The sequence below is a fragment of the Crocuta crocuta genome, unplaced genomic scaffold (genome assembly GCF_008692635.1).
Source record: "Crocuta crocuta isolate KB4526 unplaced genomic scaffold, BGI_CrCroc_1.0 scaffold299, whole genome shotgun sequence".
Classification (NCBI taxonomy): Eukaryota; Metazoa; Chordata; class Mammalia; order Carnivora; family Hyaenidae; genus Crocuta; species Crocuta crocuta.
The window spans coordinates 10,705,343-10,729,854 of NW_027532747.1; the positions used below are offsets into that span (position 1 = coordinate 10,705,343).

Genomic DNA, 24,512 nt, shown 5'->3' on the forward strand with positions numbered 1-24,512 from the left:
GCTCAGGTCATGATCTCATGGTTCATGAGTTCAAGCTCCACACTGGGCTCAGTGCTCATAACGCAGAACCTGCTTTGGATACTCTGCATTCCTTCCTCTGCCCTTTCCCCACCTGTGCTCGCTCTCTCTCTCTCTCTAATAAATACATGTTAAAAGTTTTCCTGTAATATATAACATACAGAAAAGTACACAAAACATAGCTGTATAGTTTAACATATAATTATAAAGTGAACCCTGGCTTAACCACTCAAGTCAAGTAATAAAATACTGCTGGTATTTCAGAAGCCTCCATGGACCCCCTCCTGTTGCTCATCCCCTTAATTATTTTTTTTCTCTTTTTTTTTTTTAGCTAATTTAACAGGACATGCAGAGAAGGTGGGGATTGAAAATTTTGAGCTCCTCAAGGTCCTAGGAACTGGAGGTAAGTCTTAAAATTTTTTTTTAGCTGAAAAAAGCATTTGTTATTCCTATGACAAAGGATTGGTGTCTTCAATATAGAAATCCGTTAAAAATTTAAAAGCATAAGGAATCCAGTGGGAAAATTGTCAAAGAACACAAACAAACGATTCATAGACAAAATACAAAAGGGAAAATTTGGAAGAATTGGCAGGGATTTAGGAAAACCAATTTCTTTTACCGTGCTGTTGGGAATATAAATTAGTTCAATCTTTACATAGGACACAATACTAAAATCCCTAACATTTATAGAGAGCTTGTTACTTGCCAAGTACTCTGTGAAATACTTCATGCTGATTAACTCATTCAGTCCTCACTGCATTTTATTCATATCCAGTGGTCATCATTTTTAGTAATGAAAACCTCAAGACTCTTTAGAAACTTAACAAAAGTCAGGTTTGAGTTTGGTTAAATTGGACATGAATCTTTATGTTCTGTACTCTGTATAATAGGACTGAAATGATCTGCTTTTAACGTTTTTGAAAATTCTCCATAATGTAAGAGCTTAATAAGCTTAAGAAAAGGCTACAGAAGAGAGTGTGCAATATACCATTTCTGTAAGAAGCAACGTCTACATGCGCATTTGACCCTGAACAATGCAGGGGGTTATGGCACCAACCCCTGCACTGTTGGAAATCTGTGGGTAACTTCTGATTCCCCCAATACTTAACTACTAATACAGCCTACTGTTTACTGGAAACCTTACTGATAGCATAAGCAGTTGATTAACACATAGTTTGTATGTTACATGTATTACATACTGTATTCTTACACTAAAGAAAGCTAGAGACAAGGAAATGTTATTAAGAAAGTCATAAGAAATAGATAATATGTCTGTAGTACTGTACTGTAATTATTCCCTCAAAAATTACATGTATAAGTGGACTCATGCAGTTCAAAACTCTGTTGTTCAAGGGTCAACAGTATATATGCATATAGAAAATTCTCTGGAATATACACCAAAATAACAGTGGTTGTCCCAGATGGTAGGATCTTAGACGATCTTGGTTTTCTGCTTTATACTTTTCTGTGCCTCCTGAATTTTTGCTGCTGCCGTTTGATGCTCAAGAATCTGGGCCTCTTAGATGGACAGCCTGTGTGGGTGCAGAGACCCCCACACTCAGAAGAGCCCCATGTTAGGCTTAATGCTCTGCTTTCACTGTCTTGAGATTCTAAGTAATTCATGAACAGAACACCCCACGTTGTCATTTTGTAATAGGCCTGCCAGTTACGCAGCTGATGTCTTCAGCTCTCTCTCTGGGATGTGTTGCTCCACAGGTATGCCGCTGTGAGAACTCATTTTCCATCTTTAAGGTCCGGGTGAAAAGGAGGATTTTAATTATTTTTCCAGTCTCAACAGGCCCTATTGTCTCTTTCCTGGAAGGGGAGGGAGAGCCTCAGAGAACAGACCATTTTTCTTCTCCACTAAAGTTTAGCTTCACACTCTCAGTGGCCTGTATGCCTTCCTAGATTCCCAGCCTCTGACCGGACAGGTCGTTGCTGTCCGTGGGAGAGCATCTGCCCATAGCTTCCCAAGTGCCAAGCCTTTTAGCAGGAGAGAAGTCTTTTCTCTTGGGCTTCCAGATCCGTCCCAGCCACTGCCCTCATGTACCATGTATGTAATTTGTCTGTAGGTCGTTTGGTGCTGAGCCGTCATGCCTAGGGCCTTGCCATATAAGCTCTTCATGATTTTCCTGAGTAGTTCAGCATATCGTGTAAAGCCTGCCTTTACAGCTGCCAGCGAGGAAGCCCTATAATTTATTTTCATCAGCTAAGTGTTTTTATTGTCAGGAAGAGTATAGTATAATTGTCAACTTGGGAGAGTGTGCCGTGTATTCTCTCCATCCGATCAGTTGTAAAGATGTATTTTTAAAACAAACTAGCCTCACCCTACCATATCATTAAGAAATCACGCCTTCAAAATATCAAAATAATGTCTTTTATTCTTACATTCGTTTCCTCTTTCAAAGGCAGTATCTCCTCGAAGGAGAAGGAGGGTCACAACTGTATGGCGACTGAATTTCCTTCGAAATAGTGTTTGTGCCGTTTTGTCAAAGGCTGTTTCAGGTCAACTTATGTTCTAGCCACAGAATTTGTTTTATCTGCATGTTTTTTATTCTAATAGCTTTATTGTAATATAATCACATGCCTTACAGTCCACCTTTTAAAGGGTACAAATCAGTGGTTTTAGTGTATTTACAGAGCTGTGCATCCACCACCCCAGCCAACCTTAGAACATTTTACCTCAGAAAGAAACTCTGAATGCTTTGTCTGTTACTTCCCAGACTCACTATCCTCCCAGCCTTAAACAGCCAGTGACCCACTGTCTGTACCTTTATATTTGCCTATTCTGGACATTTCATGTAATTGAATCACATAATTTGTAGTCTTTCGTGTCTGGCTTCTTACAGTTAGCATACTGTTTTCTAGATTCATCTGTGTTGTAGCATGCACCTATATTTCTTTCCTTTTCATGGCTTTATAATATCCCACTCTTAAGAATATACCACATTTTGTTTATCCATTCATCCATCAGTGGGACTTGTGGATCATTTCTGCCTTTTGGCTGTTGTGAACAATGCTGCTGTGAGCATTCATGTATACGTTTTTGTGTGAACATGTGTTTTAAATCCTCTTGGGCATATACTTAGCAGTGGATTGCTATTTCACATGATAATTCTATGTTTAATTTCTTGAGGAACTACCAGACTGTTTTCTAAAATGGCTGCATCATTGTACATTCCCACCATTTTACATTCCCACCAGCAGTGTATGAGGGTTTCAATGTCTCCACCACCTTATCAACACTTGTAGCTGTTCTTTTAGAAAATAAGTTATGAAAATCAGACTAAGATCATGTTTTATTCCAGGTATGGTCAAAGCCAGAAAACTTTTATTTAATATTAATAGATAACCTCTCTCAAGCAAAATAGATATGGAGTCTACAGATCTCCTCAAGCCACTATTAAAATGTAATATTAATTAATTAATTTTCATCACTGAATTTTATAGCTATGAAACAAAAGCTATGAAACTAATTCTGTTCCTTGATCTGTCAATTTTATATTTGGCAGTATATTCCAAATACATAAGTAGAAATAGAAAGGCAGTTTATGTTCTCTTTCTGATAAGATGACAGCTTGCATATCTTGGAAAATCTTCCTCATTTTTAAACCCCTGAAGTGCTGGATAAAAAAAACCTCTAAAGAAAGTCTACTAAATGGTATAGGTCAGCTTCTAAGAAGAAGAAAAATCCTTGGAATCCAAAAAGAAAACAGAACAGGAATCTAGAGAATAAATAAGTCCGTCAAAGGCAAATGTCATTCTGGGGAAATGTACCAGTAAATTGTGAGCTGGTTCCTTGGATTTATCATGTCCGTGCTTGGCATGAGAGACATCGTCTAAGGCTCCTGAGAGGTAGAAAAGGCTACTGCTTAGCAAACCACTAAATAAGAAGAAAAATCCAGTCTGCAAAGGGAGATGCAGAGGAAATTTTTCTGCCTCAGCATTGGCTCTGGGTGAAGGGGAAAAATAAATAAATAATAGCATTCCCTGAGCATTCACAACATAAGCCAGCCATCAGGGTATTCAGGTTTGCAGCTGGAATTTGTACACATTTGTGTAATCTCAAAGAACAAAAAATAGGTAGGAATTTCATTTACAGTACTACTGAGTTGGTAGTATTGCCAGGTGCCTAGGAAAAGCAAATATAAATCCTCTTTGAAAGAATAAGCTGTTACTGAGACCATAAAGAAGTACTGAAGAAAGTTTTACAGACAGGGTCTTAATATCAATGATCACAACATCCAAGAAGCAAGTCACCATGAGTGAAAGAAGTGGAAACAACAAATAGCAAAATTAGACCTGTAGAGTCTGTTGGAATTATTAGGTCTGAAATATGATGTAAATGTTTATATGGTCTTTAAAATTAAACAGGGCTTTGATGGTGATGTGAAGGAAAAAAGTATGCTACAAAATGACGGGACAGATTTGAAAGACAGCCAATAGTAGTTCTAGAAGTGAGAAAATAATTCAGATTATAAACTCAGTAGATGGTTTAGTAGCAGATGAGATGTAGCTAAAGAGAATTAACAAATTGAGAGATGGATTTGAGGAAAATATGCAGAATATAAAATGGAGAAAAATGAGATGGGATTTATAAAAGAGAGATTAAGGGTCACCTGGGTGGCTCAGTTGGTTGAGTGTGTGACTTAAGCTCAGGTCATGATCTGAACCCTGCATCAGGCTTGCTGCTGTCAGTGCGGAGCCCGCTTTGGATCTTCTCTCCCCCTCTCTCTGCTCCTCCGCTGCTTGTGCTGCCTCAGAAATAAATAAATATTAAAAAAAAAAAACACTTTAAAAGATTAAGACATAGAGGACAGAAGGTACAGGTTTGTCTAATCAGAATCCTAGTTGAGAATTTACTAAGATTGATTAAACATGTGAATTCACAGATTGAAGAAGCAAAACATATTCCAAGCAGACAAGTAGACAGAAATTCTCACATGAATACATCATAGAGAAAGTGATAAGCACCAGAGACAGAGAAATACCCTAAAAGCAGCCAGAGAGAAAAGACTTATTTATGAAAGAATAATGATCAGATAAACAGATGACTTTTCAACAGCTACCATGAAAACTAAGGGAGAATAGAAGAATATCTGCAGAATGCCCAGAGAAAAGAACTCCGTTTAGAATTGTATACCCAACAAAACTATTTTTCAGAAGCAAGAGCAAAATAGGCATTTTCAGACAGACAAAAGCTGAGTGTGTTTTCCACCAACACGTCTTCATTAAAAGAATTTCTAAAAGCCCTAGTTGTAGGGAAAAAGGAATCTCAGGAGCGTTTCTGAGATGCACAAAGGATTGGATCTGAAGAAAATCTAAACAACCATAGCCATAGTGTTGAAATTGTGGGGTTAAAATAAGAAAACTGAATCACTGGACAAAAATAGCATACAGTTTGGGAGGTGATAGGAGTTAGTGTTCTGAGGTAGTATTTCTCAAACTTTAACATGCTCATAAATCTTACAATGTGTAAATTTCCAAGCTGTTTAAAAAAGACTAGTCAACCTTAATATTCTTTAACTGTTAAGGAAATTAGTAAGCAAAAGTCTTCCTGCTAGAACAATAGTTGATACATTTTTAAGAGTGAGTTCTGCCTGGGGCGCCTGAGTGGCTTCATAGGTTGTGTCGGACTTCGACTCAGGTCATGATCTCACGGTCCTGAGTTCGAGCCCCGCGTCGGGCTCTGTACTGACAACTCAGAGCCTAGAGCCTGCTTCATATTCTGTGTCTCTTCTCTCTGCCCCTCCCCTGCTCATGCTCTATCTCTTTGTCTCTCAAAAATAAATAAATGTTAGGCTACCTGGGTGGCTCAGTCAGTTAAGCGTCTGACTTCGGCTCAGGTCATGATCTCACAGTTCGTGGGTTTGAGCCCTGCCTCGGACTCTGTGCTGACAGCTGGCTCAGAGCCTGGAGCCTGTTTTGGAATCTGTATCTCCCTCTCCCTCTGACCCTCCCCTGCTCATGCTATCTCTCTCCCTCTCTCAGAAATAAATAAAACGTTAAAAAAATTAAAAAAAAAAAAGTGAATAAAATGTAAAAAAATGAATGAGTTCTACCAGATATTCAAGATATAGATCATTCCAGTCTTTCACAAACTCTTTCAGAGGATAGAAAAGTGGGATTTTTTTCCAGCTTATTGTATGAGGTATGGCTTTGATTTCAAAAACCACAAAGAGAATATGAGGAAGGAAAATGAAAAGCCAGCTTCATACATGTGAGATTTTTAATATCGAATTTATTAAAATCAAGCCTGGTGTATATTTTCTTTCAACACAGTTAATACTTTGTCCTATTATCTACTTCAGCTTTTTGAGTCGTGTGATCACAGGTCCTTAAGATAGGTCTGCAAAGGTGAGGGAAGAGTTTATCAGTAATGTTTTACTTGGGCATTTTCATTTCATGCTTTTTCGTTGTTGTATAATTGGTCTGTTAGCTGTGGATACTGCTTTTCCTTTTTGTCAGCTGACAGTATGCTTGCTCTGAGCAGAAGATGGAATAACTAAGGTGTCATTATAGGTATTTCTGTATTTAAAATCAGATTTTTGATGACTAAATGGAGTAGGTGGAAACTTTTCTTATAAGTATAATGAAATCTCAATTTTTATTCAGAAATTTCACCACTAATCTTTCACTTTTATTACCTTTTTAAGATAATTTTTTCCAGCACTACTTAGAATAATAGAAAAGCCTCATCAGATGTCTTTATGTGTCAAGCCAGGTTTTCTTTGGAAGTGAAACTGAAAATTCTTCTGATGAATTAATTTTTATGTATTTTGAACTATATAAAATATCTTGAAGTTATTTCTTAACTGGTCTGCTTTTCTGCAAGTTCTCTATTCTGTGTTATGCATTTTACCTGTATTCTGTTATAAATGGTATGCATCCTCATTAAAATTCAACATTACTTCGCTATTCTCCTATTTCAGAATTTATAGTGCCTTCCCCCCTGTCCCCCCAGTTAATTACTTCAAATACAAATCCTTTTGCCTCGCTTTCAGACTTAGCTTTGTTTTCTCCTGTCTTTTTTGTCCAGTAACCCTGATATTCCACCTACTTTTCTAGTCTGGTTAATTTTCTTTTACCCCCCTACATTTGGGCATACTTTCCCATATTCTTTTTTTTTTTTTTTAAATGTTTTATTTATTTCTAGGAGAGAGAGAGAGAGATAGCGTGAGCAGGGGAGGGTCAGAGAGAGAGGGAGTCATAGACTGAAACAGGCTCCAGGCTCTGAGCTGGCAGTCAGCACAGAGCCCGACGCGGGGCTCAAACCCACGAACTGTGAGATCATGACCTAAGCGAAAGTCAGACGCTTAACCGACTAAGCCACCCAGGCGCCCTTACTTTCCCATATTCTAATGCTCTGTCTTGTCTTAGTCCCATAATCCTAGTGCCCCTCTTCTCTTCTGCCTGTCCAGATTCTGCCCAGATCGCTTCTTTCTCTGAATTGGGGCACTGAAAGTCCTTTGCAGAGAACATAGTTCTGAGTGGTTTTCTGAATTTTCCTTCATATCTGCTATTTTTCTTCTAGATTGTAAGCTCTTAAGATCATCCTTACAGATTTGTCCAACAATGTAGCCCTGTCCCATCTCTATAGCTCATAACAGTGTGAGATGATAATGATCTAACACGTATATAATTCATGCTCTTGTCTCCAGCATGATTTTTCGGATTGATACTTCCAGTCCAGAAAATAGCTTTTGCTCATCTTTTAGAATTACACTTGACTCTTGACCAATTTGGGAGTTAGGGGCGTCAACCCTCTGCATAGTTGAAAATCCATCCACAACTTTTGATCCACCAAGAATTTAACTACTAATACCATCCTGTTGACTGGGAACCTTACTGATAACATAAATAATCAATTAACACATATTTTATGTGTTATATGTATTATATACTGTGTATTTAACAATAAAGCCAGAGAAAATATTAAGAAAACCATAAGGAAGAGAAGATGCTTTTACAGTATTGTACTATATTTATTTTATTTTACTGAAAAAATTTTTTAAATATAATTTATTGTCAAATTGTTTTCTATACAACACCCCGTGCTCATCCCAAGAAGTGTCCTCCTCAGTGCCCATCACGCACTTTCCCCTCTCCCCACCCCCCATCAGCCCTCTGTTTGTTCTCAGTATTTAAGAGTTTCTTATGGTTTGCCACCCTCCCTCTCTGTAACTTTTTCCCCCCCTTCACCTCCCCCATTGTCATCTGTTAAGTTTCTCAAGATCCACATGAGTGAAAACATATGGTATCTATCTTTCTCTGACTGACTTATTTCATTTAGCATAATACCATCCAGTTCCATCCACATTGCTGCAAATGGCAGGATTTCATTCTTTCTCATTGCCCAGTAGTATTCCATTGTGTATATAAACCACATCTTCCTTATCCATTTGTCAGTTAATGGACATTTAGGCTCTTTCCATGATTTGGCTTTTGTTGAAAGTGCTGCTGTGAACACTGGGGTCCATGTGCCCCTATGCATCAGCACTCCTGTATCCCTTGGGTAAATTCCTAGCAGTGCTATTGCTGGGTCATAGGGGAGTTCTATTCTTAATTTTGTGAGGAACCTCCACACTGTTTTCCAGAGGGGCTGCACCAGTTTGTATTCCCACCAACACTATAGAAGGGCTCCCGTTTCTCCACATCCTGACCAACATCTATAGTCTCCTGATTTGTTCATTTTAGCCACTCTATACTGTATTTATTTTTTAAAAAATCATGTGTAAGTGGATCTGTGTAGTTCAAACCCATGTTCAAGGATCAACTGTATTTCGTTTCATGATGAAATTTTAGATCATGGGAATACTGATTCTGTTTTCATTTCTCTCCTTACTTTTTGTGATGCTTTACTTTTAACTATTTGCTTTCTCTGAGACATGTGTCCAGCTAGATGTGAAGAAAGTCTTTCGCATATCTATTGTATGCATTCTTCGTACTTCTAATACTTAGTGGAGTGGAGCATGATGGTTTTAGCTTAAAAAAAAAAACTTTAGTATTTTCCTTGAATTTTCTTTATTCATCATACATGATCCTGTACTTTGAAGATCTTTTGTTATTATGCCAAAAAGTAATAATAAATAAAGTTTGCCATATGACCACAAAGGGTGCCCCCAAGTTTATTTCCTCTTCCAGTTTTGGTGCATTCACAACTGTGAAGTACTTGGGTATCTAAGATGGGATGTAGCAAATTCAGGCTTGAATCTTGATGTTACCATTACCTACTTGTGTTCCTTGGTAAATGACTTGAACTCTGAGAGCCTCAGTCCCTATTGGCATAAGTCAGTACTACTGATCTCACAGTATTGTTGTAAGATTAATGAGATAATGGATACAAAGTGCCAGTAGCTAGATAACCATCAGTTGTGGTTATTTATTGAGTAGGAAACTCTACTCTAAAGCTATATCCTAAGTTCAAAAAGCAAAATTACTTAGGACTTCTTCATAAGGATAATTAGTTTTTTCATGTAGCCACTCACTGTTAGTGTATCTGGGAGTAATTCAACTGAAGTTATATTTCTAATAAGAAAAGTCTAACAAATGAAAAACTGCTGACATGTCGGTAGTTGAAATTTGATGAACAGTTCTAAGAAGTTGATTTGTCTATTATCTTAAAAACAACATGACAAATGAAAGGATTGTGTTTCTTATTCTTTGTTTTCTTCTTCTTCTTTTTTTTTTTTTTTACAAATAGTTTATTGTCAAATTAGTTTCCACATAACCCTCAGTGCTCATCCCCATAAGTGTCCTTCTCTATGCCCATCCCCCCCTCCCCCCCACATCCATCAGTCCTCAGTTTTTGTCAGCATTATTTTTGTTTTCTTCTTTTAACGATACAAACATCTTAGGTTCTGAACACCCTTTTTGTATTTTATGTTGGCAATCTTACGCTTAAATATACAGAAAATGAATAATAAAACATTTAGATTGCCTGACACATAGTAAATGCTGTATAAACTTCAGCTATTTATGTAATTAAAAGGGAAAGAAGCCCAGCTCCTAAAAGAGCTAATGTAATGCATTATCGAGGTCTCACATTAGCTTGCTATGTGTCATTTCTTAAAAAATATTTTCTGGCACAGCCTAAAATATATACAGTAAGAGGGAAATAGAATCACTAAAGATCTTCCAGGCTTCAGTCTGGTTCTTCCTGGTCCATTCTCCACACTATAGCCTGAGTGATCCTTCTTAAGTGCAAAATTGGACATGTCACTTCTCTATTTGAAACGTTCAGTTCAGGGGCTCCTAGGTAGCTCAGTTGATTAATAAGTGTTTGACTCGATTTTGACTCAGGTCATGATATCACGGTTTGTGGAATGGAGCCCTGCATTGGGCTCTGTGCTGATGGTGTGGGGCCTGCTTGGGGATTCTCTCGCTCTCTTTGCGCCTCCCCAGCTCGTGCTCACAATCTCCCTCTTTCTCAAAATAAATATTAAAAATAAACTTTCGGTTCATTCCCATTGCTTTTGGGATTCACTCATTCACATGTATTTATCAAGTAGCAGGTACTATTTTGGGTGCTGGGGACAGAGTTGGGAGCATTAAAAAAATGGATTACATAAAAACCTGCAAATTGAATCATAAGGATCTCGTCTTCATTTAATACAGAATTATTCCTGAGTTTATGAAACCTTAGAATGAGTACTGGCAGAGTATAGAAATTCAAATTGCCTTACCTTTAGGAATGTCTAATGAGCAGCAATCATTTGTGCCTACCTCAGTCTCTGGTGCCCTCACTTTTTCCTTATCATGTGGATTTTTGGGGGAGGAGGGGGGGCATCTAATCAACAGCAGATCTTGTAAGCTGCTCCATGGAAATACTTATTTATCCAGTCGAGAGACTGCTTTTGGTTGCTTACCCCAATCTTAAGTGCCATCCTTGAAATGGTGATTCTGGTAGTTCTTTACTCATTTTCCCAGACTCTCTGAAAATCATCCCTGATGGGACAGCCTTTTTTTTTTTTTTTAATAACTGCAGAGTTTTCAGAAACCCATTTTCTTTATTAAATGAGACATTTCTATTTCTCTTGGGTAATTTGCCACTAGAGGGTGCTAGAAATTGCACTAGGCGACTTAAAAATGCATCTACTTTTTGGTGATATGATAAAGGGGAAAAAACTTTGGGTTGAATCATGTAAAAGACTGTTTTATAAGGTATGATGGCTTAGTCATCATTTGTCATTTTATTCTCTTAAGTGTTTGGAAAATATCCCTATTAAAATAGTACTTTTCCAAGTATGTATTCATGAAGTTGTCAAAATTGTTATTCAAAAAAGTTTATAATTCTGCATCTGTATATACCCACTGTACCTTTTGTTTCCATGTAAACCTACAGTGTTTTTGGAAGCCTTAAAGATTAGGTGTTCGTAATGTTTTATGCCATGATCATAAAATGACCCTATAGGAAGATGTTGGTTGACTTTGTCTCCCTAATGTAAAAACAATTGAACTTATTACTGATGCTGTCGTAGGTCATGTTTGCCAGAAGCAGAGCCCAGGGCAGGGAGTTAGATGCATGTGACTTATTGCAAAAATGCTCTCAGGAGAGAGTGAGGGAAGCAGAAGGAGCAGGGGAAGAGTCTAAGCAGCGTGTGGTCTAACCTCGAGTCCAGATTCAGCCTGAACTCATGAGAAGTTTTGGAGCAAAAGTAGGGAGGCAGGCCTTTTGAGCCTGTAGGCTGCTTGGGTTGGGACAGGTTAGAGAATGGTCTGTCTACCTGAGGCCTTTCTCCTGAGGAGGCAGCTGTGGGCTATCAGCAGCTGGGGTTGTGTGTCCACCAGTCTGGACAGGTGAGATCTGGGAGAGCACCATTCCCTTCTACTACAGATGGTCATTAACACTGGCCAATAAGACATGACTGGGTAGCTAGGCAGACAGCTTGTTTGCTGAGGTATAAAGAGAATGGTTTATGAATGTGCTTCTTGGCTCTTGTGTATATTTCTTGTGTATATGTCTTTTAGTAAGATTCGCTGATTATTGCATCCATGGGTAATCATTTCTAAGTCTAGACCTCACAGTTGGACATGATTTCCTTTGTAGCTTTTTCTTCTTCCCTGCTGGACCAGAATCTCTGGTTCTCAAGTCATTTGGCATGAGGAATAAGATCGGAGCTGTGATGTAATGGGTCACCCATATGGAGACAGGCGAGAGTTGGCCACAGCCACTTACATACATGCAGTTATGAGCCGGCTTCACGCATGTATTGTCTTGGTACTTTCTCTGAAACTTACAAAGTGCTGATCTAGAAAATTATTATACAATTAGTCTCTAGATACTCAAGCTAATGCAGTATGCATAAATGATACCCATAGATAGTTAATCCTGTGACTGTTTTTATTTTCAGCCTTTGTACATGTTAAGTCTTTTTTAGACGCTGTCGCCATCCATAAGAAAATGTACCGACTTGTGTTCCTGATTCAGCTGTATGTACAACTGTTTCTGACTATTGAAGTAGTTAAGCAAATGGGTCAAATGGCCGTGTTTTTAATTTCAAACCTACAGTTGGATTAAATCTAGAATGCTGGCACGTTTATTATGTCTCATCCAGATCCTCTGTATTACATATCTTCTAGACGATGTAAATGTTTATGGCCCAAGCAAATGGCTTACCTCAGTGTCTTTTATAAAAATCACTGCTTGTAATTTCATATGCATTTACCGTATCTCTTTTGTTTACTTACAGCATCTATTTCTTTAATCATGTTCGGGGTTCATAGCTTTTCCTTATATCTTAGAAGAATATTTTAGTCTGCCTTCATTAATTTTAGAAATTCAGGGTGTTTTTGATTTTACAATGGCCAATTTTTACAAAATAGTTCTATTAAATGGCTCAGATTCTTCTTTTTTTCTTTAAAAATTTTATTTCTTTAATTTTTTTCTTCAGACACTTTTTCTTTTAAATTTTGAAATATTTTATTTTATAGGTATGTATTTTTTCAATATTTGGAATTTAGTGTACAGTTATCTGTTATATAAAGGACTTTAGGAATCAGTGCTTGTTTGATAAATATATAAAGTCAAGTGCATTTATTTTAATTGTGTTTTAAAATTTGCCTACTTTCAAAAGGAGATAAAAGGCATTTTCAAGATAAAAAAGAGAGAACCTTAAAAAAAAAAAAAAAGAAAACATAGTGAAAGCCAGATACAAGGAAAGTGAAATAGATGTTACAGACATCTGGGGTGAGGTAGGCATTGTAATTGAGTCTTAAATTTAACTCTGAGGTTATTAAGGGGTAGGGATAAAAGGGAAAATTCTGTGGCTTATATAATTTTTTTTAAAGGAAAAGAAAGCATATAAATCCATTTACAACAGTGGCTTTCAAGCTGTTTTGACTATTGCCCATAGGATGAAATAAGCATATTTTTATATTGCAACTCAGTGTGTGTATTTATGTTATGTGTACACACACACACACACACACACACACACATTTCTTCCACTAACACTTCTGTAGCATTTGTTATCTGCCAGGATGCTTGCATTAATTTATTTAACCTCTGGAACAGAAAGTAAGATGTATAAACTGTTACTATCCCTAATGCAGAAATTGAGACACTGTTCACTGTTCTACCCAAGGCCATACAGTTACTAAATAACATGTCTAGGGCTCAGCCTCAGGCAGTCTGGCAGTCTTTGTGTTTAATGGATGCTGTGTACTCCCCACTCTTTTCCCCTCCCATGTGTTCAGATTTGTTTACATTCCTATACACCTCCACAGGGACATGCATTTATAAAGAGGAAGCACAGGTTTCATGAGACACTTTTAGTATATTTGGTTCTCTTAATTTTTTAAAATGCTGTTTAAACCCACTAAATTGATACCATTGCCCACTGTTTGGGAAAAAAACAGTCTAAAGAGACTTTTTGTTTGGAAGTTTATTTATTTATTTTGAGAGAGAAGGAGAGCAAGCAAGCAGGGGAAGGTCAGAGAGGGAGAGAGAGAATCCCAAGCAAGTTCCATGCTGTCAGTGCAGAGCCCGTTGTAGGGCTTGATCCTATGAACTGTGAGATCAAGAGTTGGATGCTTAACCGACTGAGCCATGAGGTCCAAAAACCAGTCTACAGAGACTTTTAACAAGTGCTGAAGTTATCAAATGGTTCCTATGTCATGAACATTAAATAATATCATGAGAATAGCATCTTTGACAAAAGATGTGATGGTATTATTGGAAAAACATTATTTTATTAGTCTCCCATAAAAGACATTATTGTCTTTTTGGACAATAATGTTTCTTTTTGATTCTAAGGTCTAATTAGTCAGCTATTTCAGATATATCTTTATTTTATTTTATTTTATATTTTATTTTTAATTTTTTTAATGTTTTATTCATTTTTGAGAGAGAAATAGAGACAGCATGAGCAGGGGAGGGGCAGAGAGAGATGGAGCCACAAAACCTGAAAACAGGCTCCAGGCTCTGAGCCAGCTGTCAGCACAGAGCCCAATGCAGGGTTTGAACCCACGAACCGTGAGATCATGACCTGAGCTGAAGTCGGATGCTTAACTGAATGAGCCACCCAGATGTCCCCAGATGGATCTTTAGAAGTACCAAATTACGGTTAGTCAGTTTCACCGTTGGACTCGTGAGTGTGTGTTTTTGTGGCTGATTGTACTACAAGAACACTGAAGTGGAGCTATTTCTCTGAGATGGATGATTGTGGTTTCTCTGGGGCTGCATACACAACACTCTGTCATTACTCACCATGTATGTTCGGCTCGCCTGTTGACAAGGATCTAGTTTCCAAGAGCAAGACAAATGAAATTCAGAATTCCATGAGTGTATTTCTTGTTTGGTTCCATTTCTGACAATGTGGTCTTGGGGTCAGTGAAGCTGTACAGGGGAAGGAGGAGGGGAAGGCAGGTGGCCTGCTGGTCAGCGCCAGGACATATCACATGTGGAAAGACAGAAATTTTCCCAGGTTAAATACATCCAAATAAGAGATGTGGCCAGGCATTGTAATTCACTCTTCAGTGGTTGTGGCAGATTATAATGCCGTGGCCTATATATGGATGTCATGTTAAGACATTTTCCTGCTCTAGAATGGTGGCATCTAAGTTTCCTGAGTTCATTTTCACTGGAGAATGTTGCCAGGAATCAAATTTAATACCCAAATTAAAAGGGATGGCTTCACGAAGCTGATTGTTCCTTCCTCCAAGGAAAAGAGTTGGCCGGGTGTAGCTCGATACCATGGGTCTACATTACGGGTTTCTTTTGTTAGAGACTCAGCTTCAATTTTAGAGCAAAATTATCTGCTGAGAAGAGGGTATTTGGCTATACACTGCAGAGCTTTCTTTGGCCTGCTCCTGTTTGCTAGCTTATTTGTTCGTTTTTTTTCATGCACTCAGCATTGTTTGAGTCTCCCTGATGTGCCAGCTCCAATTACTTGCTAATGATACAAAGGGAATTAAGGCAGACAGTGTATGATTATGATTTTGTGGAATTTCCAGTCCTGTGGAAGTTAGACAATGAAGTGGTCACACAGACCAATGAAAAGTCGTGTTTCTGATCATTTCTGTGACAAAGAATGCATGGTATTATGAGAGCATAAAATTTGAGGCACTGTGGTAGTGGGAGAAGTCAGAAATGGCCGGTGGTCTGAAAGAGTCCGCTAAATGAGACAGTGAGAAGGGGGAAAGAGGGAGCTGGAGGCCAGATAATGTAATTATATTAAGGATTCCCCTTATCTTAAGGGCAGTTGGACATCAACTGATTTGAGCCAGAAGGGTTGTATTTTTATCATTTTTAGATGACAGCACAAAAGCTGGGTTTGCCAGTGGAGGGTGAAAGCACGCTGGGGCCATGGTTAGTGTGATTGATGGCCAGGTCCCCCTTTAACAAGATTCCAGTAGCTGGAAGGAGGAGACACGCATGGGTCCCAGCAGTGAGGAACGAGATGACATGACTGGTACTTGTGGTTAATCAAAAAAAAAGTTGGTTAAAGAAGAAAATCTCTCTAAGAGGATATATATAAATATGTACTCTGAACATATTAACTTCACTTACAACAGATAAATATATATTCATCTGCCAGTCTTTGTTGTTGTTTTTTAAGTAGGCTCCGCACCCAGTGTGGGGCTTGAACTCACCACCCTGAGATCAAGAGTCAGATGCTCTACAGATTGAGCCAGCCAGGCACCCCTACTTGCTAGTCTTTGGATGTAGGCATGGGATCTTTTCTTTGGGAATAATTTCTTTTTTGTTTTTAATTTTTTTCTAAAGTTTATTTCTTTATTTTGAGAGAGAGAGAGAGCACGAGTGGGGACGGGGCGGAGAGGGAGAGGGAGAATCCCAAGCAGGCTCCATGCTGTCAGCACAGAGTCCAGTGTGGGACTTGAACTCAGGAACTGTGAGATCCTGACCTGACCCGAAACCAAGAGTCAGACGCTTAACCGACCAAGGCACCCAGGCGCCCCGAGAATCATTTCTTAAACAATAGTTTATATCATATAAATCACACTGAAATCAAAATTTTGTGCATCATCTAAAATTAAGTTTCGGATTCTTTAAAGCAGAGTGGGAACCAGAAGCATTTGAAGTACTCTGAGTACAGAATCCTTCTAGATTTCCACAGTTTTCCCCCAAGCCTTTTATAGTGCTCCACCCACACCTAGCTTTTCAGCAGTTCTTTTTTTTTTTTAAAGTGTCTTGCTTTTATCTAGTTCTTCCAAAGTATTCAACCACATTTTTCTTTCACATTTACATGTCAGCGGTTTATGTAACATATAGTTAAATTATATAATCACAATAACAGGAGTAAATGGGTGAGGCCACGAGTGAGTATCCACGAGTGGTGTGAAGCAGACGGCCAAGTACATGGGCACAGAAACGCATGTGTGACCCTGTCCTGGGCCGTCAGAGTGGAGCAATGTGCTGTACAGAGGGAAAGCGGGGAGTGTCTGCGGTTGGAGTGGAAGTCACTAAGAATTTCTGCCATGCATTATTTTTAAAAGCCATGGTTCAAGTACAGTAGTTTCTGCTGAAGTTTGGTCTGAACCCAAAGTGTAGCCCTAGCTGGTAAGCAGCATGTACAAGGTACACGGTTTTAAATAGCATTAGTAAAAAATGTGAGTGATGGGAAACAGTGATCTCACAGTGGTTGAGCCACTTGGATCCCAGGGAGAGCGGCATGTCCTAGGGTGAGGACTGTAATCAAGGAAATAAACCAGAGACCTTCTAGAACAATGGTTCTTCACTAACTCTTCCTCCAGAATAATGCGTGTAAACATACGCAAATGTTGCACGCTGTTTAAGTGTATGGCATTGTAAAGTGATTGTGCTTACAAACTGTAAAATTATTTTTTTAATAAATTGTGATCTCATTATCACTTTAATGCAAAGATTAGATGCTACTTCCTAAAACTTTTTAATGAATTCACATCTTACAAATAAAGCAAAAAGATCCGTTCAGTTATGCTCAAAATAAACTTCAGCGAGAAGGCTGCTTTTATTTAGCTCGAAAATGTTGTTGCAATTGTGTGGTGTCATTTGAGACGGCAGCGTGAATGTCCTCTTGCTTTTAAACTATCAGTTTTAACTTTGCTTTATTATGATAACAAGCACCGAACGCCTGATTCATAATGGCAATTGTGGCAAGTGGAATGAGATTCCCGCACTTGGAAAAGCAAACTGAGTTGTACTCCAAGGAACTAGACATTTCCCCATGATCCTTGGGTTTAGTTCATTTTATATTATTTGCTTTATCCTCAAGCTATTGAGATCATCGCAACAAGGTTTGCCAACACTGTGCTGTCTGTGTCAGCTAGGATCGATTTCCAAATCCACATTTCACTTGGAAAAGAAGTAACCTTCATAAGATAGCTGTTGGTCTCCTCCGAGCTCTGGAGTCTTTCTCCAGCTTTGGAGTTTACTTACATGTCTCCATCCAGTTCCCACCTCTGAAATGGCTGCTTGAAGAGCGCGCTGGTCTTACGCTGAACCCAAAATGGCGCCTGTAAGGCCTAGAATGGAAGGATTTACTTCCTCCGTTTGGTCACAGATGTCTATCAAGCTAAGTCCGGGGCTAATCCTTCGTGTCATGTATTCATAGAGTTGATTTTCCTTCAGTCTCTAAAGAAGTAGAGCTTCTACCTCTCCGTCAAGCGCTGCAAGCCTGGTCCTCTGGAAAACCAGTGAACTCCATGCCCTCTTTTGCTCACATTTCTTGATAGAGTATCTTGATAAGGCCCTGGTGCTAATGAAATCGATAAGATTCACAGCAGCACACAAGACTCCAGTGAGGGTTGTGCATAAAGCGTTTGAAACCATTGCGTGTTGGTGAGGAAATTAGAATCATGCTAAAGCAGGAAGCTTTGTCTCTACCTAAGCAGCAAACCCAGATGTGTGGCCTAACATGCACTTAGGGGCTCCATCTGAGCAGGAAGTACTGCTGTTTATGTTTTTATGGCCAGAGGAGTTTTCAGCATCGGCCTCTGCAGTTTCCAAACGACGCTGTCAAGATAGGAATTCTTTGAGGAGGTCAGCACGCCACTTAACCAATGAGAAAGCCAGGCGCTGGCTGCACCAGAAGGCAAAGCAACCATTCATCTGGTTACAAACTGGAAGGATCTAATAACTGCCATCAATTCCAGTTTTAGTGTCCCCTCCTCAAATACTGGACTGCATGTAGGTGCTTGTGGAGTGGATGGTATTGCTCTCCAGAAGGACTGCTGTACTCTCTCCCTCCGTACTCATCTGCAAACCGGTTTACCCAGGGAGGGCGGCTCCTTGAAGTCTCTCCAGTAGTGACTGGGTTTTCTCCCCCTCTGCAGTGTGGTAAGCGCTTCAGAAACAAGGCTGCTTGAATGCTGAGAACAAACTGAGGGCTGATGGAGGTGGGGAGAGGGGAAGGGGGGAGATGGGCATGGAGAAGGGCACTTGTGGGGATGAGCACTGGGTCTTATATGGAAACCAACTTGACAATAAACTATTAAAAAAAAAAAAGGAAAGAAAATAGGCTGTGTGGAGGCAACTATGTTCTGGTTGGGCATCCTGCTCCTAGGATCCTGCTTGTCTGAAATATTTGTTATTTGGAATGTCGAAAGGCACTTCTTGAATTACTATGTGGTAAGAGTACTGTAGCTTGAGTTAATCATGGCAACTATAAAAGTAAACACAGAAGCTTGGAAGCTTTATCCTACTTTTTTTTTTCCCCTGACATTTTCTGATAGATGAAAATAATTGTATTGGCAGGATATATGTAGTCTTTATATGTTATGTTATTGGTGAGCTTCTGGATCTTATCGCACAGCAAGGTGGGTGACTGTTTATTATTTGACAAGTAGTATATAATGCAGCAGCAGGATGATTTTATATTGTTTGACAAACATTAGCATTCTGTGCTACCTCATATTTAGCATAACGGGACATTTTTAAAATTTGTTTAACATCTATTCGTTTTTTTAGACACAGAGAGAGACAGAGCAGGAGTGAGGGAGGGACAGAGAGAGAGGGAGACAGAGAATCTGAAGAAGACTCCAGACTCTGCGCTGTCAGCACAGAGCCCAAATGCGGGGCTCAAATTCATAGACCATGAGATTGTGACCTGAGCCGAAGTCAGACGCTCAACTGTCTGAGCCACCCAGGCGCCCCAATATAATAGGACGTATTCTTAAAGTAATAGGAAAGATGGGCACCTGGGTGACTTAGTCGGTTAAGCATCCAACTTCAGCTCAGGTTGTGATCTCACAGTTCATGAGTTTGAACTCTGTGTTGGGCTCTGCATTGACAGCTTGGAGCCTGGAGCCTGCCTCAGGCTCTGTGTCTCCCTCTCTCTCTACCCCTCCCTGTGCTCGCTCTCTCTCTCTCTCTCTAAAATAAATAAACATTAAAAAAATTTTTTAAACAGTTAAAGTAATAGGAAAGAAATCAAAGAAAAAATATTTGTAACTCACAGAGTACGTCAGTGGAACCTCCTAGTGGTGAGAAGTCTCAAAACCATTTACTTTAAGATTGGTTTAAGGAATAAGGACATCGTGCATAGGTGAGACGGCATGATAGTGTTTTTAAGTATTTTAAAAGTTATCTTAACAGAAGGGTAATACTCTTTTTGTAAGTCCAGAGGGCGTAGAGGGAGCAGCAGATAAATATTATAAAAAGACCTGTTTCCACTCGATAAAAGGAACATTTTCTGATATCTCCACCCCTTCTCCCCATCAACAACATGCGCTGCTTTGCAACACTTTCTCCTCATAAAAGCTAACAGCACTGTGGCCATCTCGCCGAGAAAACCTCTTACTTCTATTGTGATTTCCGTTTAATGTCTCACTCCTTATTCATTTGCCTGTGAGGTCATCCACTGAAGGGAGGCAGATGCAGCAGAGCCAAGAATGTGGGGCGCAGGGCCAGGTGGGCAAGCGTGGTGTTCTAGGCTTCAGCTTCTTCGTCTGTGAAAGGGAGGCAGCCCTCCTCACCTACTTACAGGGATGCTGTAAGAATTGAAGGAGTTAACACACCTCTGCAGTGCCTGACAAGTACTCAGATGTTAAGTGCTAATACCCTGCGCTCTGTCTGCCGCATGGTCAACACTTAGGCTGAGAGACCAGCTGGCAATAAGCTGAAAGCCATCATTCAGTGATGTCATGGGAAGATTTTCTTTGTTGGGCAGCACACATGGCTCATATCCCTTCTAAGGCCGGGAGCACTCTGGAGATGGGAGTCTTGGGGGACAGGAAGTCAGGGCAGGTGCTCTGTGTGTAGGGAACACAAAGGCCCCGTGCTCGCAGAGGACTTGACTTCCTCCCGAGTTTCTATCATGGCCAAGTCCGTGGCAGGTACAGCTCGCCTCCTCAAGATTTTCCAGCTTCATGTCAGGGCTTCTGGAATAGATGAGCTTTTTTCATTTTTATACTTTAGGTAATTTGTTAGCTTCTGAAAGTTGTCATTTTCTTTTTTTTGGTTCACTTCTACCTCACTAAAATCCCAGTCTGTAATTATTTTATTTACAATGGAGTAAGGCAAACCCTTTATGAACTTTCTCTGTGTTCCAGAAAGTGTTCAGTATGTGTATGGTAGCAATTTTACTAAAACCAGAGCATCCGATTTCTGGTATTTGTGGAGTCATTTTTTAAGTTCATTTTCAGTCAAAAGTGTGGTCCCTGAAGTTTGCATCGGCTCTGCCACTGCTTACCCACGTCTTTTTGGCCAGTTCCCTACAGTCCTTGAACCCTTTTCTTCGCTGTAAAATGGAATTACTAAAAGTACCACCTTCACTGGCTGTTCTGAGGATTAAGTGAACCAGTGTGAGGAATATGTTCAGCACAGAGCCCGGCAGAGACAAGTTCCTTAGAAAGTGTCCTCCTCAGGAGTATTCCAGCCTTTCCCTGATCTGTATGCATATGTCTGTCATGTGTTGGTACTAAGTTCCTTCTTGAGGGACTGACCTGAATAACATAGAGTATACAAGAGCCCCTCCCTCAAAGCTCTCTCACACTAGTGAGCGGATCAGAACAGAATTATGTGCTGAATACCGTAGAGGTGTGGACAGGTTGCAGGGAAGCCCAGGTCTGGGCCAGAACTCAGACTAACTCCAGAATGGTCTGATGAAAGTATGGAACTTGGGGCACCAGGGTGGTGTTGTGGGTTAAGTGTCCGACTCTTTACCTCAGCTCAGGTCGTGATCTCATAGTTAGTGAGTTCAAGCACCACATCGGGCTCTGCTCCGATGGTGGGAGCCCACTTAGGATTCTTTCTCTCCCTCTCTCCCTCTCCCCCTCTCCCTCTTCCCCCACTTGTGCTCTCTTCCTCTCTCAAAATAAATAAAGTGTTGAACTTCAAAAGCAGGCCTGGGCTTACCACCCCAGGAGGCCTTTCAAAGGGAGAGAATTTTAATACTGCTTGTAGAGATGCATTGGGGACCTACCCTTTCCCTCTCACTGGTGTCTTTGCCTACAGTTCCTCAACCCTCCTCCTCCTCCTCCCCTCTCCAACTTTCTCTAGGTAAATAAATGCAGATACCTGCTCTGCCCATAAGACCCCAGTCCCTGCACCTGGGTGAGGGACGCCACACACAGTATTTGCCCAACTGAGTCCTTAGGGAAAACTTTCCCAGGTTGACCTGCTGAGCCATGAATTATTGCCCAGAGAGTAAAGGGGCTTCTCTGTCAGGATTGCTGATAATTTTAGGGTATCTTAATATTTTCTAAGTTGCAAGATCTCTTTTGTTTATATAATGTCAGCTTACGTTCCTTTAGATTTTTTTATTAAGGGTAGAGGGGTAGTCAAGGTGCTGGATTTATAGGTGTATGAGATTCTTAAGAACTATTTTCATTTGTTTACAACAGCAAAACCTGAAGATTTTATCTGATGTCTAAAATGTTCAGGTTGTTCCAGAATCGGACTGTGGTTAATTGTCCATAATAGCAGCTACTTTCCTACAGCTGAAAATATTGAGGAGAGAATACCAGTAAAAGAGTGAAAGCATAACTCTGTCAGCAGTGGTGAGAGATGTAAATACCAAGGTTTAGACCTAGAAATGTATCTGGCCTAAAGTTGAAGAAAATCTCTCAAAGCTATTTTATTTGAAACGGCAATAAAGATACTTTTTCATTAAGGAATGTTTGTCACGCATTGTTAACTTTCAACTGCCAATAAATTTACCGTTCTGTGTAGTATTTTCATTCTTTTTCTTTTTGCTTTTTCATTTTCAGCTTATGGAAAAGTATTTCTAGTTCGTAAAATCAGCGGTCACGATATGGGGAAGCTGTATGCCATGAAAGTATTGAAAAAGGCAACAATAGTTCAAAAGGCCAAAACCACAGAGCACACGAGGACGGAACGGCAAGTCCTGGAGCACATTAGGCAGTCCGCGTTTTTGGTGACGTTGCACTATGCTTTCCAGACGGAAACCAAACTTCATCTCATTTTAGGTAAGTGTCCGTTGGCCCTCGGTTGTCAGTTGTTCTTTTCACGGGAACACTTTTTCCCTTGGGTCCTGTGTTGCAATGAACTCAAAGGGAAGCATACTTTAGACTTAGAAGAAATGAAATGTTTTGCCTTTCATTCTTTCTGTGATGGCAGTTCCTTGAACACCATGGATTGTTCTGGATTTGGGACCTCCCGCCCTGCAGGGATATATATACTTCTATTCCGCATTCCTTTATTGACCTTAGGGAACCCTTGAATCATTGGGGGGGGGGGGGCGATCTGCTTCCCCGGGCATTGCACTTCCACTCAAATGTGAGGAGCCAAACAGTGACACGGGCCACAGTGTCTGCCTCAGGAGTTCTCGGAAGCGTCGAGGCTCGGGCTGACGAAGGACTATTTGTGGAAATCAGTAATTGGGGAAAAAGAAAAAAAGGGAGACTTCTATTCTTGGATATGCTCTGCTTTTTTGGTAAAAAAAAATCTGCATGTAAAGGGAGCCAGTCAGTGGAGCACTTCCCTTTCTACCCACAGACACTTTCTGAATCCTTTCCCCTCCCAGACAGAGTTGGACCGTCGCGTATGAACTTTGGAAATGGCTGCTGTTAGATGTTGCCAGGTTGCCTTGCAGGAAAGTTGCGCAGTTTTGTGTTCCTCCTAATGGTAAATGCTGGTACTGCTAGGATTGCCCTCTGTCCTCAGGGACTACGTCACGTGGTACACTTTTAGCGCCACCCTTGTGATAATTTGCATTTATGTATTATGATCCCCTAGTTATCGAACTGTTCTGAGGGTTCGATGAGCTAGAAGTTCGCATCGTGCTCGGTAAGCATCACTTATTTCATGAGTGTGTATGGTGTGCCCGCGCTACGCTGCGTGCTAAGTATTATCCGCAGTGATCACTAACACTCATAACAGTGCTGCCAGAGTCCCCTCATTAACGATGTTGAAGATTCTAGAAGCTGTATTTCCTGAAGTTACATGTCTTGTGTAAACTTGAGAATGAAGGTTGGAACTCAGGTCTGACTGATTTCAGAGTCCTCAAACAGTGCTGCCTATACTTTTTGATTGTTGGTAGTACAAACAGATTTTTAAATATATATTTGGCAATTTTATTGAATGCCTTTGTTTTGGAAATTATACTTCTGTTAATGATGCCTAAAATTGCATTCACGTTTTGAGTCATGAACTTACACTTCAGGCTCAGTTTGGAATGCTTACGATCAACTCACAGTCCTAAATCTCTTAAGCATGGAGGTCACACTCTGCCCTGCCCTGTCAGGGCCCCCCATTAACATCATCATCTACCCCATGTTCCTGTAAGTCAGTATCATTTGGCTCTTCTTTCCGCCTCCTGTATGTATCTGCTTGGCTGTGTTATTTACTGATTCTTAAGTAGGTATTCCTGGAGTATCCCAGTTGTACGGCACAGAGCACTTTAATTCAATGATTTTGAACGTTTCCGGAAGGAGAACTCTTCCCTGGAGTGACAACACAAACATTCAAATGGAAAACAAATAGAAATGAGTACCCCTGCTTGAATCTGAGCCCAAGGGCACTAAGTCCTGCCAGTTTATTTCTATACCCACCCTACAAGAATCTCCAGGGAAGCCTTAGGAAGTCCCTG

The 24,512-nt window shown here is 40.0% G+C and overlaps 1 protein-coding gene across 1 annotated transcript in view; it reads left to right on the forward strand.

Moving 5' to 3' along the window:
• The first annotated feature begins 354 nt into the window (after window positions 1-354).
• RPS6KA5 (ribosomal protein S6 kinase A5) overlaps window positions 355-24,512 on the forward strand; it is a 129,746-nt gene continuing 105,588 nt past the window's right edge. The window contains exons 1-2 of the mRNA XM_077780902.1: window positions 355-421; window positions 22,672-22,890. Coding sequence (XP_077637028.1) covers window positions 22,716-22,890 — 175 coding nt within the window. The 5' untranslated portion in view covers window positions 355-421; window positions 22,672-22,715. The remainder of the gene's footprint in view (window positions 422-22,671; window positions 22,891-24,512) is intronic.